The sequence below is a fragment of the Silurus aristotelis genome (assembly GCF_946808225.1).
Source record: "Silurus aristotelis genome assembly, chromosome: 22".
NCBI lineage: Eukaryota > Metazoa > Chordata > Actinopteri > Siluriformes > Siluridae > Silurus > Silurus aristotelis.
In genome coordinates, this window is record NC_139595.1 from 11005445 (window position 1) to 11021092 (window position 15648).

Genomic DNA, 15648 nt, shown 5'->3' on the forward strand with positions numbered 1-15648 from the left:
TGAAATTTTTAAAAACATTTTATTTAACACCATCACTGTTTAACACCACTTTTTAAAAAATACTATTATCTGTAGTGTTTTCCTATCCTGAGGATTAGTTATTTTAGCATCTTTAGATATCTAATATCAGTAAAGAGTTTGCATTTCAACACTTTAATGAGCAAAGATATACATGCACATATGCACAAAACAAAAATTAGCATATAAAAAAAACATTTACATACTAAAGTTCATAGAGGGTTTCTTGACTTGATATCCTAAGCATCAACAACAACAAACTGTCCAATCCTGTGTGTTGTGTGGATTAAACAAAACAGAAAGAACAGGAATCACTAGGAAAATTGCAGGCTATTGGTTATTGCAGAGAGACAAATAAGATTTATAAGATTTTTGACCCCTTACTGCAGTGAACAGGAGGCACCTGAAAACTGAATGTTTCTGCTGTCTCAGCTAAAGCAGTTGTCAAACCAAACACCAATACCCGAACAAGAAAAATGGTAGTGTTTCCTTTTTCTTACTTTGTTTATTTAGAAATGCAAAATAAACACATATATTTAAATATATGTTCAACTAGAAAGGTGCAGGGTAAGTGTTTTGGGTTGCCATTTTTTTTGTATGACACCATTTTATTTTTTGCTTGATGTTTTAAGTTTATATTAATAGTAAAATTCCCAAAAATGATTTTTACATGAGTTTATTAAATTCTTAGATATTTGTAAAAGAATCCAAACATTTCTGTGGGTTATTGTCAAATATCAGTTTAACCAATACATATTTTTTATTTAGGATTTTAACAAAAAAACTTGTATGCAATCTGTCTAAAAGGATGTTCTTGTTAGCAATCTGGCATCTCAGCAGCAAAATAAAGCTAACCAAATAACAATATTAGAAGTTAATTACCCATTTTAGCTCTAAGCACTCCAATTAATAACCTAGAAAAAAATTGTCTAGCAAACTGGTGCCATTCTATCATGTTTGCGCAGCAAAACCTTTTTCAAGTTACAGAATATGGGTGATCCAAATGTGTAAGGTCCAAAAAGAGCTACTACGCATTAAAGAAAAATAAATAAATACAAATATATAAAAATGCATGAAAGCATCTTTGTTCCATTAAAGAAAAAAATGAAGAATTGTTGTGCTTACTATACAAATGGGTTTATTATTTATGCATTTAATACATTTAAAATTTTCCACATTTTCAAATAATGGATACCAGTGGATATGGAAGCTCCTCACATAGTCTTCATCAGATGGTGAAAGATGCATCACAGCTTACATCCCGAATATGGCCTCATACTCATGTAGAATAAGCTCAACAATTTGGTTTTGATAAACCATATGCACAGCCATGTGTATGTTCTCAATCTCAGGGCGTAACAAAGTTGGGCCAAATACGATAGCAACACTCTGTGTGGTCATCCTATTCACCTCGCCATGCTCTATTACTCTATGAACACATACATTTCATACAAAAACACTGTAATTCTTGACTTACATATAATCTACATATAATATTTTTTGTTTTTCTGCATGAAACACAAAATATGTTTGTATCTGCAGTTATGTTAGCATAAATTGTGTATAATACAATGTATACTTACTTTCTCAGGTGTTTAAAAAGTTCCTGCATTGTATCATGGTTGGGTTGAGGCAGCTGCTTCACTAGATCTCTGATTGCATTTACTTTTTTTTTATAGTCTGTGATTTCTACGTACACACACACACACACACACACACACACACACACACACACACACACACACACAATCTGTATTTACAAATTACAACTGTTAAGAAGTCAGACAAGTAGTGTCAAATCTAAACTTGCTTATTTACATAATAATTGTTTCATTTTCTGTTATTTTTCACTCACACAAAAACACAATCAATCAGTCAATTTGCTTTTACTTACTGATAGCATTGACAAAGTCATTAAAAAAGGCATAAGTGAAAAGTGGTTCTGGAAGCTCTCTGAAAAACATCTTCAGTGCCCCGGTAGCCACGTGAATGTCCTCCCATTTACTATCTGCTAAATTTATCTTCTCATCTAAGAAAGAGACAGAAAAGAGCAAAAGAACCTACACCAGGTGACAAAAGTACATAAAAAATACTTGTGTGAAAATTAAAGTATACCCTCTTTGAATTTAATTATGGTTTGACGTGTGACAAAATCATTTGGTCATTATCAGGTCTGAGAATTAGGTAAATACATCTTCAGACAAATTACACATCATTACAATGTCTTTTTTTTTTTTACAAAAATCAAGCAAATGGAGACACTATATGTGAAAAACTTTTGATTCAGTATCTTGTAAAACCTTTAGCAACTGACTAACAGTTTCTCATATAATTGTGGAGGAATTTTGGCATTACAACGTTGCTTCCTTGCATTGAAGTTTGCAGGCATTTGTATGTGCACAGCTGTCTTAAGGTCTTGCAACAGCATTTTATTCAGATTGAGTTCAGGGCTTTGTCTGCACCAAAGCAACTTCTTGATTCTGTTCTTTTTCAGTAATTATATTGCAGATGTTCTTGTGTGCTAGGGATCATTATCTGGTGGATAGGAGTATTTTCATTAAATATTGTAAAACCATAGAATTCAAAGTGGGTGTACGTTAATTTTTACAAGACTGTATATAATATAGCAAGCAATCTACTTTGTTCCAATTTGTCATTTTTTTATTTTGTTCACTGCAAGTTGTAATATATTGATAATAATTACAGCTACTAATTAGTGTGTAATGATTACCAGATGTGGCAAACTAGGTAATTTTCAATTTTCACACCACATCCATTGTAGACATCCTTGGAGCCTTGAATAGATAATCAGTATTCCAGGTTTAGTTCGAATTCATACAATAGATCATGAATTACAAATGTCTGAAACAAATTGGCTCCACTTTCTTATTTCTTGTTTGTTTTTGTTATTTTGATATTTGAATGTCTTACAATGCAATTGTGAAAACAGGCCAAAATTCATATCATTGTCTTAGCATTGTCAAAGTTGAAAAAATTTTAACCATACATTTTCACTACACAGTTTATTTTCCAAGCTTATTTTTGTATAACAAAACATGAAAAACAAAGGTCTTCAGACACTTATCCTATATGCCTTTCATTTTTTTGGTAAAAATCCATTTAAGCAATCATGAGTTTAACTTGTTGACAATTGTGAGCTTTTTAATAATTACTCTGGCTCAGACTGGAGTGAAAGAATTTTCAGTGAATACATTGTGGCTCATGTTGTGAATACTGCATAGTCATAGGCATCTCGCTTGTCTGAATGGTAGAAAGAAGTAGAATATACTGATTTAATTTATCAATGGCCTGCATAATAAGCGGAGAAAAACAAGATACATTTTTTGTTGTGCAAATATACATAATAAAGGGATGAGCATGTTTTGTGAAGATACTAGAAGCTCAATACTAGTTGTGCAAAATGCCTGCTCAAAGCAGATTGGCCAGTAGCATTTGTGGTTTTAAGTAATTAAGTTATAGTCATATCTCCTTTTACAGATCAACAGAGAGAAAGACTAGACAAATTTAAAGCTTGCAATTTCTGAGATCTGAACTGAACCACTATGAACAGCAGCTTTCAAAAGTTTGATATCCTAAGAAGCTAGTACTGAAGATATTGGTGGCCTTTTTTTATTATTATTATTAATTAAATTATCGTCAAATAAGGCTTTACAGATTAGCATATCGGGATGCCCCCTATCAAATTTCAGCTCAGCCAGCCTTATGGTTGCTAAAAAAAAACCAGTTATCTGGCCTTAGAAGACCAAGTTCTTTGTTTCTTGACAATATATAATATGAAATATATTCTGTAGCATTACAGTTTCCCTTAATGGGAACTAACAAAACCTGTTTCAGCATGACAATATAGAAACAGTATACAGTGGAACCTCGGAGCTCGTGGCCTCAGCGCTCGAGGAACTTTCATTCAGACCGGTGACTCTCATTCAGATCGGCTCGTGAGCAACCGCGAGCTGCTCAAAACGCTAGTTTTAACATTTCTAATCAAGGTTTATCTCATTAAAATTGTCTAAAAAATGCTTTAAAACTATTTTTATTATTTATTATTATACTGTACTTCTCTACTGCATACTTTACTGTACCTGTACTGTTTTTTTATTTAAGCATTGTAATTGCTGTTAATTTACATAAAGTATTGTTAAAATAGTCTAATAATTAAGTGTTATGGAGTGAAATAGTGTTATTTACTCATTTAAATCGATTTCGTATAGTGTTCTTTGGGTTTTTACTGGGTTGGAAGGGGCGTATCAAAAGGTCGCGAAAATTCGGAACTCGCGACCGGTCTTGGTCCCTAACCCTCGCGAGCTCCGAGGTTCCACTGTATGTATAGATGTGTGTACACCACACAAGAAAGAACACTGATCAGCCATAACATTAAAACCTGTGAGAGGTAAAGTGAATAACACAGACTGTCTCATTACCCTGGCACCTATGTGCTTAGAGAGTGAACCTTAACCCACCTGTTTTAATCCCACAGAAGAGTTGCCACTACCACTACCTACTGCATATGGTGCTGCACAGCTGCAGCCAGTCAAACCAAACTGTGTTTGTATATGTTGCTGATCTGTGGAATAATAACATTAAGATGCACTAGAAAAGCTGGCAACGACATTGTGATGCTCTCTGTGATGGTAATGTATTTGCTAAAGGCAGTGACCTCTTTCAGCAGACTAACCTACCCTCCCAGCACCCTGCCACACTGCAGAAATTGTTCAGAAATAGTTTAAGGAACATGACAAAGAGTTCAAGATGTTAAAATGGTCTCCGAATTTCCAAGATCTCAGATTAAGAACCTGTGGAACAAGATGGCTAAACAAGCTCCAAAAGACCTTACATTACAAGTTACAGGATCTCCTCCATATGTGCCAAATACTACTGCAATGTCTTTAGGGGTGCAAAAAGGGGGTCCTAGTGATACGCATCAGTGTATGTATAACTCTCTAATAATCACACACGTATAAAAACAAGTACACGTATTTATATAGAAACGTTTTGGTACAAGGTTTTCAGTTCTGTGCACCGAATGAAATCCTTTTTACGTGCGGGACATAGTTAAAAACTGAGTTCCCTGACAAACATATTAAGTTCTAGATGTTCCAGACCAGGTGCATTTTTATATCCAGCTTCAAAAATTTCTCATAAAAGGAGAAAATCCTGACAACTCTGCACATCAAGGGAGTGAATAAATGAAGGACAGAAGGAATGAAGATGTTTGTTAAAGTTTGCTAAAATAAGTAGAACAGCTAAGTAGAGCATATCTTTAGAAAATAATATCTAAAATGTAAAACACACACACACACACTTGTATACAGAGCTGTATTACCCAAATGATGTCTAACAAATATAAACTAATAGAGTTTTTTTCTATTTATTTAATTTTATTTAATTTGTGCCAATTTACTTGATTACTTATTATTGATAATTTAATCAAAATAATTCAAAAGTGTATTGCATTCATTTGATTCACTCAATTTTATTTTTAAATAATTTATAATTTTTTTTATATTATTTTATATATTACTTAACCAGGCAGACATTAAAAAAAATGTAAACAGTTGATATTCACAAATGTTATTAATAATAAACTGCATTAATAAAAAAAGAATTAAAAAAAATAATAATTTTATATTTTGCATTAATCCCCCCAAACTGAACTAAAAATGAACTGAACCTTAACTTAAAAAAGAAGAACTCTGTGCTTGTTTCTACCTACTGCTCATCGCTGCTGGAGTTTATTGTTGTGAGATGTAGACCTTTTTATTTACCCCGGGAATTCACCACCGCTATTGTGCTCGGAGTGTACATAACACCTAGCGCTAATGCTAAGGAAGCGCTCAGTGTGCTCTACGGGACCATTAGCGGACTTCAAAACTCACACCCTGACGGATTGTTTATAGTCGCCGGAGATTTTAATCACGCAAATCTCAGGACTGTGCTCCCTAAATTTTATCAGAATGTGGACTTTGCAACCAGAGGAGAAAACACGCTGGATGTTGTTTACACAAACATCCAGGGCGCATACCGGGCGAAGCCCCGCCCCCACCTCGGTTACTCAGACCACATCTCTGTTATGTTGATCCCAGCATACAGACCACTCAGCAGGCGTTCAAGACCAGTTCGGAAGCAAGTGAGAACCTGGCCAGCAGGATCCATGTCTGCTCTCCAGGACTGTTTTGAATGCACTGACTGGGACATGTTCAGGGAAGCTGCAACCAACGGCGATTTCATCAACTTGGAGGAATACACGTCAACAGTGACCAGCTACATCGGCAAGTGCATTGATGACGTGACTATCTCCAAGACCATCACTACACGCTCCAACCAGAAGCCGTGGATGACCGCCAAGGTGCGTGCGCTGCTAAAAACAAGAGACTCTGCCTTAAGAGCAGGGGACAGGGCGGCCTTGAAAACAGCAAGGGCCAAACTGTCCCGTGCCATCAGAGAGGCGAAGCGCGCACACGCCAAGAGAATTCACGGCCACTTCCAGGACAGTGGAGACACCCGGCGCATGTGGCAGGGCATCCAGGCGATCACGAATTACAAGACCACATCACCTGCTTGTGACCGTGACGCCTCCCTCCCAGATGCGCTGAACGACTTCTACGCCCGGTTCGAGGTGCAGAACAACATGGTGGCGAGGAAGACCATCCCTCCTCCCAGTGACCAGGTGCTCTGTCTAACCACAGCTGAAGTGAGGGAAAACTCTATGCAGAGTTAACCCACGGAAGTCTGCTGGACCAGACAACATTCCTGGCAGAGTGCTCAGGGAATGTGCACAACAGCTAGCAGATGTCCTCACTGACATCTTCAACATCTCCCTGAGCAGCGCCACTGTTCCTATGTGCCTCAAGACGACGACCATCATTCCTGTGCTGAAAAAGTCTTCTGTCTCCTGCCTCAATGACTATCGTCCCGTTGCACTCACACCCATCATGATGAAGTGCTTCGAGAGGCTCGTCATGAGGCACATAAAGACCCAGCTTCCACCCACACTGGACCCCATGCAGTTCGCATATCGTCCAAACCGCTCCACGGACGATGCTATTTCCACAACCCTTCATCTGGCCCTCACCCATCTGAATAACAAGGACTCTTATGTAAGGATGCTGTTCATAGACTTCAGTTCAGCATTCAACACAATCATTCCTCAGCACCTGATCGAGAAGCTGAGCCTACTGGGCCTGAACACCTCCCTCTGCAACTGGATCCTAGACTTCCTAACTGGAAGACCTCAGTCAGTCCGGATCGGAAACAGCATCTCCAGCACCACCACACTGAGCACTGGGGCCCCCCAGGGCTGTGTGCTCAGTCCACTGCTGTTCACTCTGCTGACTCACGACTGTGCACCAATGCACAGTTCGAATCACATCATCAAGTTTGCCGATGACACGACCGTGGTGGGTCTAATCAGCAAGAACGACGAGTCAGCATACAGAGAGGAGGTGCAACGGTTAACAGCCTGGTGTGGAGCCAACAACCTGTCTCTAAACGTTGACAAAACTAAAGAGATGGTTGTTGACTTTAGGAGAACACAGAGTGACCATTCTCCACTGATCATCGCTGGATCCTCAGTGGAGATCGTCAAGAGCACCAAATTCCTTGGTGTTCATCTGGCGGACAAGCTCACCTGGTCACTTAACACCAGCTCCATCACCAAGAAAGCCCAGCAGCGTCTCTACTTCCTGAGAAGGCTGAGGAAAGCTCATCTCCCTCCCCCCATCCTGTCCATGTTCTACAGAGGGACCATTGAGAGCATCCTGAGCAGCTGCATCACTGCCTGGTTTGGGAACTGCACTGTCTCGGAACGCAAGACCCTACAGAGGATAGTGAGGACAGCTGAGAAGATCATCGGAATCTCTCTCCCCTCTATCATGGACATCTACACTACACGCTGCATCCGCAAAGCACACAGCATTGTGGATGATCACACACACCCGTCACACACACTTTTCACACTCCTACCATCAGGGAAACGGTTCCGAAGCATTCGGGCCGCCACATCCAGACTGTGCAACAGTTTTTTCCCGCAAGCCATCAGGCTCCTCAACAAAGAACTGAACTGAACTCACGATCGCAAAATGTTTACATGCCGTCTGTTGCTGATTCCGGGACTTGTTATTTTGCACAATATTCTGTCCAAATCCTTTGGTTACTGTTAACTCTATTTTTGATTGCTGCTACTGCTGAATTGCACAAATTCTGTTTACATTTTTCTGTTTACACTGCACCTTATTCTGTTACGACAGGTTTTACTGGCGGAGCTATTTCTATTTTTAATTTTATATTTTGTGTATTGTCCTGCACTGTCCTGTGTTGTCTTGCACTGTCTTGTGTTGTCTTTTGCACTGTTTGCACCAGCTGCACACATGCACTTTATGTGGCGAGGATCTTAGTTCTCGGCCCTGTGTTCTTCTGTTCTGTACTGTTTGTTTTATGTTGTTCTATGTAGCACCTGGGTTCAGGAGGAACGTTGTTTCATTTCACTGTGTACTGCATCAGCTATATATGGTTGAAATGACAATAAAAGCTTCTTGACTTCTTCTTACTGACTTCTTGACTTCTTGCTATAAATATTGCTTAAAAAGCTGATGATGAGTTATAGATGATAAAGTGCCATGGATATACATTTCCTGCATTAAACATTATTTTTATTCCATATATAAATACATGAAATCAGTAATGTAGCAATACAGAAAAGTTGAAAGCCACATATCTCATGAGTATATTTCACATTTTAGTAAGATTTTCATGACAAATGTGATTCCTGTCCGGCCATTCGAATCGCAACTACACACACACACACACACACACACACACACACACACACACTTTTTAAGCATTTCTCTTATAAAAACAAACGGGCAATAAAACCTATAACATCGTATAAAACTGTAAAGGGAGATAAATTTGCATATTTTACATTTACAGATGTAAAATAGCATCTTCATGCAGATTTCCAAGTCTCTTTTGTTACTCCGTCCCAAGAATATTTTCCACATCGCTGCTTTGTGCAAATCTCCAATAAAACAACTTTTTTGACTGTCCATTTTTTTCTTTTTTTCCTTTTTTTGTAAACAAAGTCCAGTTAGCACGAACTAGAAAGAGCTGTTTGTGCCAAACTGAGAGCTGTAACCACTTCCTGGGGCGTCACAGCAGGACCAGTAAGAATTTGTAAAGAGTAATAAAACTAAGTCACACACGTGTGGAATAAAATCCCCCATATTTTGTTAGAATCCTGCACTCATTGGCTACATTTTCCATCAATCATTTTGTTTCCATAATGCTACTGGCTGGAAATAAAAGGTTTGAAATGATAGGTGGTGGTGATAAAGTCACCTGAACATTTGCCTACAGTGGAGACTCAAGCCACCTCTTTTACTGTATTTTTTATTTTTTAATTTTTTTGTAGTGTGTGGTCTCTTTTGTTTTGTAACACTATATTTAACCAGTCATATTTGTTTTTTCACCAGCAAGATGTAGTTTTTTATTCAAAAGTTTTTCGTCAACATATACACACAAACCCCATCCGAAGTTCTGTGACAAACAAAAGAATAACCATCTAAATTACAACACTATTGTTTGGTTGGAGAAAAATGCTTTATGACATGTTCAATGGAGCCTTATCTTTCCTAATAAACCAGGTTTTGCAGCAGTGGATGTGTTTGTGACTCATTATTACAATAGTTGTGTAAGTACTGCATTTTTTTATGCATGCTGTTTGTGTGCACTGCTTACACACATTCTGCAAATACATTGGTTATGCATTTTCCATTAAAAAATAGTGATCTGAAATCACTGCTTGAGGCTTAGACCATTAGAATGATGTATAGTTAGTCATGGTTACTCTTGTCCCTTTTTATTTACCGTAATTTCCGGACTATAAAGCGCACCGTTGTATAAGCCGCACCCACTGAATTTTACAAATATTTTTATTTTTACCATAAATAAGCCGCACCTGTCTATAAGCCGCTAATATCTACACTGAAACTAATGAACTTTACACAAGCTTTACCGAAAGAAAGTGTCTGTTACACGGTGTAACGGCTGAAATATGTTGTGGCTCCTTTAAGAGCAGAGTGGCATTTTGGGAATAGCAAGTCACTGCATTCTGCCGGTATTACTGCGTGTGTGTGCGTGTGAGACTGCGGATTATGTCCTTATTATTTTCTGATGCTCATTTCTAAGTTTCTTTGACTAACCCATAATGCTGTTGCCAAGAAAAATAAAAAAGCACCAGTTTTGGAAACCTGTCTATGCTTATATGATTTCTGTTGCAAATGGAGTTACCGAGCTATCCCTTCACCCAGACTCAACGCGCTACAACGGCTTGTATCTAAACAGTAGCCGACCAAGTAAGTCATTGTTCACTGTCTACCTCCTTCCTTTCACAACTACGTATTTCTCTGGGGAGTTTATCTTTTGTCATCGTTGTGCGCCACCGGTGAAGTTTTTCTCCCGAAGCCATGCAGCTCAGAACACAGGTGAGGTGCGTTTTTTCGTTTCCGTTCGGAAATTTCATTGGTCTAATGTTATGTTGCTCAGTTTTTTGGCTTGAAGTTTGTGAAACCGGGAAAAACCCAGGAAAAAAATCCATAAATTAGCCGCTTCGTTGTTTAAGCCGCGGGGTTCAAAACGTGGGAAAAAAGTAGTGGTAATCTATTGGTAATCATTTACACCGGAGGATGGGATATCATCACGCTGGCACAGCACTGATGACTAAGAGGTTAATGTTTCAGATCACCAAACTCATTCAAATATTAGTAAAAGATAACACAAGTGAACACAACTTGCAGTTTTAAAAATTAAGGTTTTTATTATTGAGGGAAAACAAAGCACGTGTGAAAAAGCCCCCTAAACCTAATAACTGGTTGGGCCACCCTTAGCAGCAACAACTGCAATCAAGAGTTTGTGATAACTTGCGATGAGTCTGTTACAGCGCTGTGGAGGAATTTTGGTCCACTCATCTATGCAGAATTGTTGTAATTCAGCCACATTGGAGGGTTTTCGAGCATGAACCGCCCTTTGAAGGTCATGCCACAGCATCTCAATAGGATTCAGGACAGGACTTTGACTAGGCCACTCCAAAGTCTTCATTCTGTTTTTCTTCAGCTATTCAGAGGTGGACTTGCTGGTGTGTTTTGGATCATTGTCCTGCTGCAATCATCAATATGTTTTCTGGCAAATTTGAGACAAGCCTTTATGTTCTTTTTCCTTAGATTTAGTCTTGGAACTCTGCCATGCAGACCATTTTTGCCCAGTCCCTTTCTTATGGTGGAGTCATTAACAATGACCTTAACCTGCAGGTCTTTGGATGTTGTTGTGGGGTCTTTTTTGTGACCTGGGTTTGGCCAGATAAATTAACCTCAGGCGTGATAAACCACAGTTTTAACAGGGGGGGCAAACACTTTTTCACACAGGGCCAAGTAGTTTTGGATTTTGTTTTCCCTCAATAATAAAAACCTTAATTTAAAAACTGCACGTTGTGTTCACTTGTGTTATCTTTTACTAATATTTAAATGAGATTGATGATCTGAAACATTAAAGTGTGACAAACATGCAAAACAATTAAGACATCAATACTTTTTCACACCACTGTTTATCAGCCATAACTTTATACCCACCGATAACCCAGACATTAGGGTTGCACAAGCCAATGCACTCTTAATGCTGGTCCCAAGCCAGGATTAATGGGGAGACAGTGTTGGTCTGTAGGATGGTTTTGGAGGTAAAGAAGAAGATGAGGTGAGTGAGGACTAAAAGAAGAATAAGATGGTGGAAACTGAAGGAGGAAGACTGTAGTGTGAAATTCATGGAAGAGATCAGACAGGGGCTCTGTGGTGGTGAAGAGGTGCTGGATGATTGGGCAACTACTGCAGAAGTGATAAGGGTAACAGCTAGAAAGGTACTTGGTGTGACATCTGGAAATAGAAAGGAAGACAAAGAGACATGGTGGAATTGAAAGTGCGGGAACGCATAAGGAGATAGAGGTTGGCAAAACAGAATTGGGATCGACAGAGTAATGAGAAAAGTAGGCAAGAGCACTAGGATATGCGGCAGCAGGTAAAGAGGGATGTGGTGAAAGCCAAGGAAAAGGCATATGAGGAGCTGTATGAAAAGTTGGACACTAAGGAAGGAGAAAAGGATTTATACCGATTGGCCAGGCAGAGGGGCCGAGCTGAGAAGGATGTGCTGCAAGTTATTTTGAGCAGCTGATGTAAACGAAGAAAATGAGAGAGAGAAGGTTGTATGGTGTGGAGATGTTGAAGCAGTAAGTGAATAGGATTAGTTAGGAGGAAGTGAGAGCAGCGATTAAGAGGATGAAGAGTGAAAAGTTGGTAGGACCAGATGACATACCGGTAGAAGCATGGAGATGTTTAGGAGAGATGGCAGTGGAGTTTTTAATGAGATTGTTTAACAAGATTCTGGAAGGTGAGACGATGCCTGAGGAATGGAGAAGAAGTGTGCCGGTAACGGTATTTAAGAATAAGGGAAATGTGCAGACCTGCAGTGAAATTAATTTGATCAGTCACACCATGAAGTTATGGGAAAGAGTAGTGGAAGCTAGGCAGAGAGAAGAGGTGACCATCTGTGAGCAACAGTATGGTTTCATGCCAAGGAAGAGCACCACAGATGCCTTATTTGCTTTAAGAATGTTGATGGAGAAGAATAGAGAAGGTCAGAAGGAGTTGCATTGTGTATTTGTGAATTTAGAGAAAGTGAACAACAAAGTGCCGAGAGAGGAGTTGTGGTATTGTATGAGGAAGTCAGGTGTGTCAGAGAAGTATGTGAGGGTGGTGCAGGATATGTATGAGGACAGTGTGACAGCAGTGAAGTGTGCAGTAGAAACGACAAACTGGTTCAAGGTGAAGGTTTGACTGCATAAAGGATCACCTCTGAGCCCTTTCCTGTTTGCAGTGGGTGATGGACAAGTTGACGGATGAGGTCAGACGGGAGTCTCCCTAGACTATGATGTTTGCGAATAATATTGTGATTTGTGGTGAGAGTAGGGAGCAGGTTGAGAAGAGCCTGGAAAGGTGGAGGTACGTGCTGGAGAGAAGGGGAATGAAAGTCAGTAGGAGTAAGACAGAGTACATGTGTGTGAATGAGAGGGGGGAAGTGGAGTTATGCGTTTGCAGGGAGAAGAGATGGAGAAGGTGGAGGAGTTTAGGTACCTGGGGTCAACAGTGCAAAGTAATAGAAAGTGTGTTAGAGAAGTGAAGAAAAGAGTGGAAACAGGGTGGAGTGGGTGGAGAAGAGTGACAGGAGTGATTTGTGACAAAAGGTTATCTGCAAGAGTAAAAGGGAAAATTTATAGGACTGTGGTGAGACCCGTGATGTTGAATGGTTTAGAGACAGTGACAGTGAGTAAAAGACAGGAGGTGGTGCTGGAGGTAGCAGAGCTGATAATGTTAAGGTTTTCGTTGGGAGTGACATGGATGGACAGGATTAGAAATTAGTTTCTTAGAGGGACAGCACATGTAGGATGTTTTGGAAACAAGGTGCGGGAGGCAAGATTGAGATGGTTTGACCAGGAAGGCCAAGGAGGAAGTTCAAGAAATGCAGGTAGGTGGTGTGAAAGAGGCAGATGTAGAGGACAGGGGTATACGGATGATCCGCTTTGGCAACCCCTAATGAGAGAAGACGAAAGAAGAAGAACTTTATACCCACCGAACAGGCATAACATTATGACCACTTGCCTAATTGCCTAATATTGTGCTGGTCCTCCTTTTGCTGCCTTAAAGTCCTGACCTATCAAGCATTAACAAAATTAACTTCGTCAGCATCAGATAACATGGGCCAGCCTTCGCTCCCCACTTGCATTATTGAGCCTAGGATCCATGACCCTGTCACTAGTTCACCAATTTTGGACCACTTTTGTTAGATACTGACCACTACTTGGGCGCTTGGAAGACATGCTTTTATCATCAAAAATTGCTGTTTAAAACTTAGGAAAAAAAATTAAAAATACACACTGAGACAACTTTACTCCGTCGACCGCTAGCAAGAGTGGGGCACACACATGCTGCGCATTGGTGGGCAGTTCCATGCGAACCTGGAAGCAAGGAGCTCCTTGAGGTTGTGACACGTGCCCTAGAGAAGCTGGATATAGCTCGGCCAGCCGATGAGCATAAAGCTTCTCCGTCCAGTAAGCTTGACAAGCGCTTTTTTCTCCTGGTGTCACATCCTCCACGTCGGGGACTGGCATTTTTCCTTGATCTGCAAACTGAAGTACATCTTCAGCTTTCCTCTGCCCGCAATTACGTCCATCTTTATGGCTGTCAGGAAGTTTCAGAGACTACTCGGGTTCATAGCAGCAGTGTCCAATGTCATTCCACTTGGTCTCTTGTACATGAGACCCCTTCAGTGGTGGCTCAGGGCTCATGGGTTCTCACGGAAGGGCAATCCCCTCCGTACGATCAAGGTCATGCAGCGATCCCTACATGCCCTAGATGTTTGAAGAGATCCCGAGTTCCTATCTCAAGGCCTCGTCCTGGGAGTCCTTGGACATCGCATAGTGCTAACAACAGATGCGTCCCTCACCGGGTGGGGAGCAGTCATGGGTGGTCACTCAACGCAAGGTCTATGGGAGAGTCCCCATCTACTATGGGACATCAATTGCTCAAAGACGCTGGCTGTACTTTTGGCTGATACGTTTCCTCCCAGACCTCAGATGCCATCATGTGTTGATGCTCTCACCTCAGTGGTCTCGTATATCTACCACCGGGGGGGTCTGATCCTCCTGTGGGCCTGGGATGTACGCTGCTCTCCCTGAGAGCAGCTTACATCCCAGGCCAGTTAAACGAAGCAGCATGGTAGAGCACATCTGAGAAAGGTTTAAACCTGTTCGCATCTCTAGAGACGTCGCACTGTCCCCTCCACGAGAGGGTCGTATGCAGTGAGATGGTGTCTGTTCACTGTGTGGCGCGCTCAGCACCAATTCAACTCGGTCAGCCAGGTTGGTTCAGTTCTGGAGTTCCTGCAGGAACAGTTTGCAAAAGGGTTGGCTCCGTCTGCCATTAAAGTCTACGTGTCTGCCATTTTGGCGTATCCCGCCCCCGTGTCGGGGCATTCATTGGGCGGAGACCTGCTTCTGACGCATTTTCTCCATTACACCCAAAGGCTGAGGCCACCTGTGCGACCAAGAGTGCTTGGGTGGGACCTGGTCATTGTACTGGAGGCTCTGTCCGAACCCCCCCTTCGAGCCTTGTCTGATAAGACTGCGTTTTTGCTGGTTATCTGCTCTCTGAGGAGAGTAGGTGATCTTCAGGCTGTCCCTGTGGTCCCCTGCTTTCTGGAGTTCACTACAGGCATGGCCAGTGCCTTTCTGCACCCTAGAGCAGGTTATATCCCCACGGTGCCCTCGGTCGTCTTACGACCTGTCAGGCTGCAGGCATTAAATCCTCCCCAATTCCAGACCCCAAACCAGAAGAGATTGAACTGGCTGTGCCCGGTCAGAGCACTGGACTGTTATGTCCACAGGACAAGTCCTTGGAGGAAGTCAAAACTATTGCTTATCCTCTTATGGGTCCTCTGGTCTCCCCGCTCCATTCAGGGTCAGAGCTCACTCGACCCAGAGTGTGGAAGCCTCTAAGGCAGGGGTCACCAACCTTT

At 40.9% G+C, this 15648-nt stretch overlaps 1 protein-coding gene across 6 annotated transcripts in view; it reads right to left on the reverse strand.

Moving 5' to 3' along the window:
- Positions 1–15648, reverse strand: part of LOC310717510 (rho GTPase-activating protein 12-like) — an 84028-nt gene continuing 68380 nt past the window's right edge. For all 6 annotated transcript variants that reach the window (XM_083525675.1, XM_083525680.1, XM_083525678.1 and 3 more), the window contains 3 exons: positions 1913–2047; positions 1602–1707; positions 1–1447 (listed from right to left, as the gene is read on the reverse strand). In XM_083525675.1, the coding sequence (XP_083381801.1) occupies positions 1273–1447; positions 1602–1707; positions 1913–2047 (416 nt within the window). In that variant the 3' untranslated portion in view covers positions 1–1272. The remainder of the gene's footprint in view (positions 1448–1601; positions 1708–1912; positions 2048–15648) is intronic.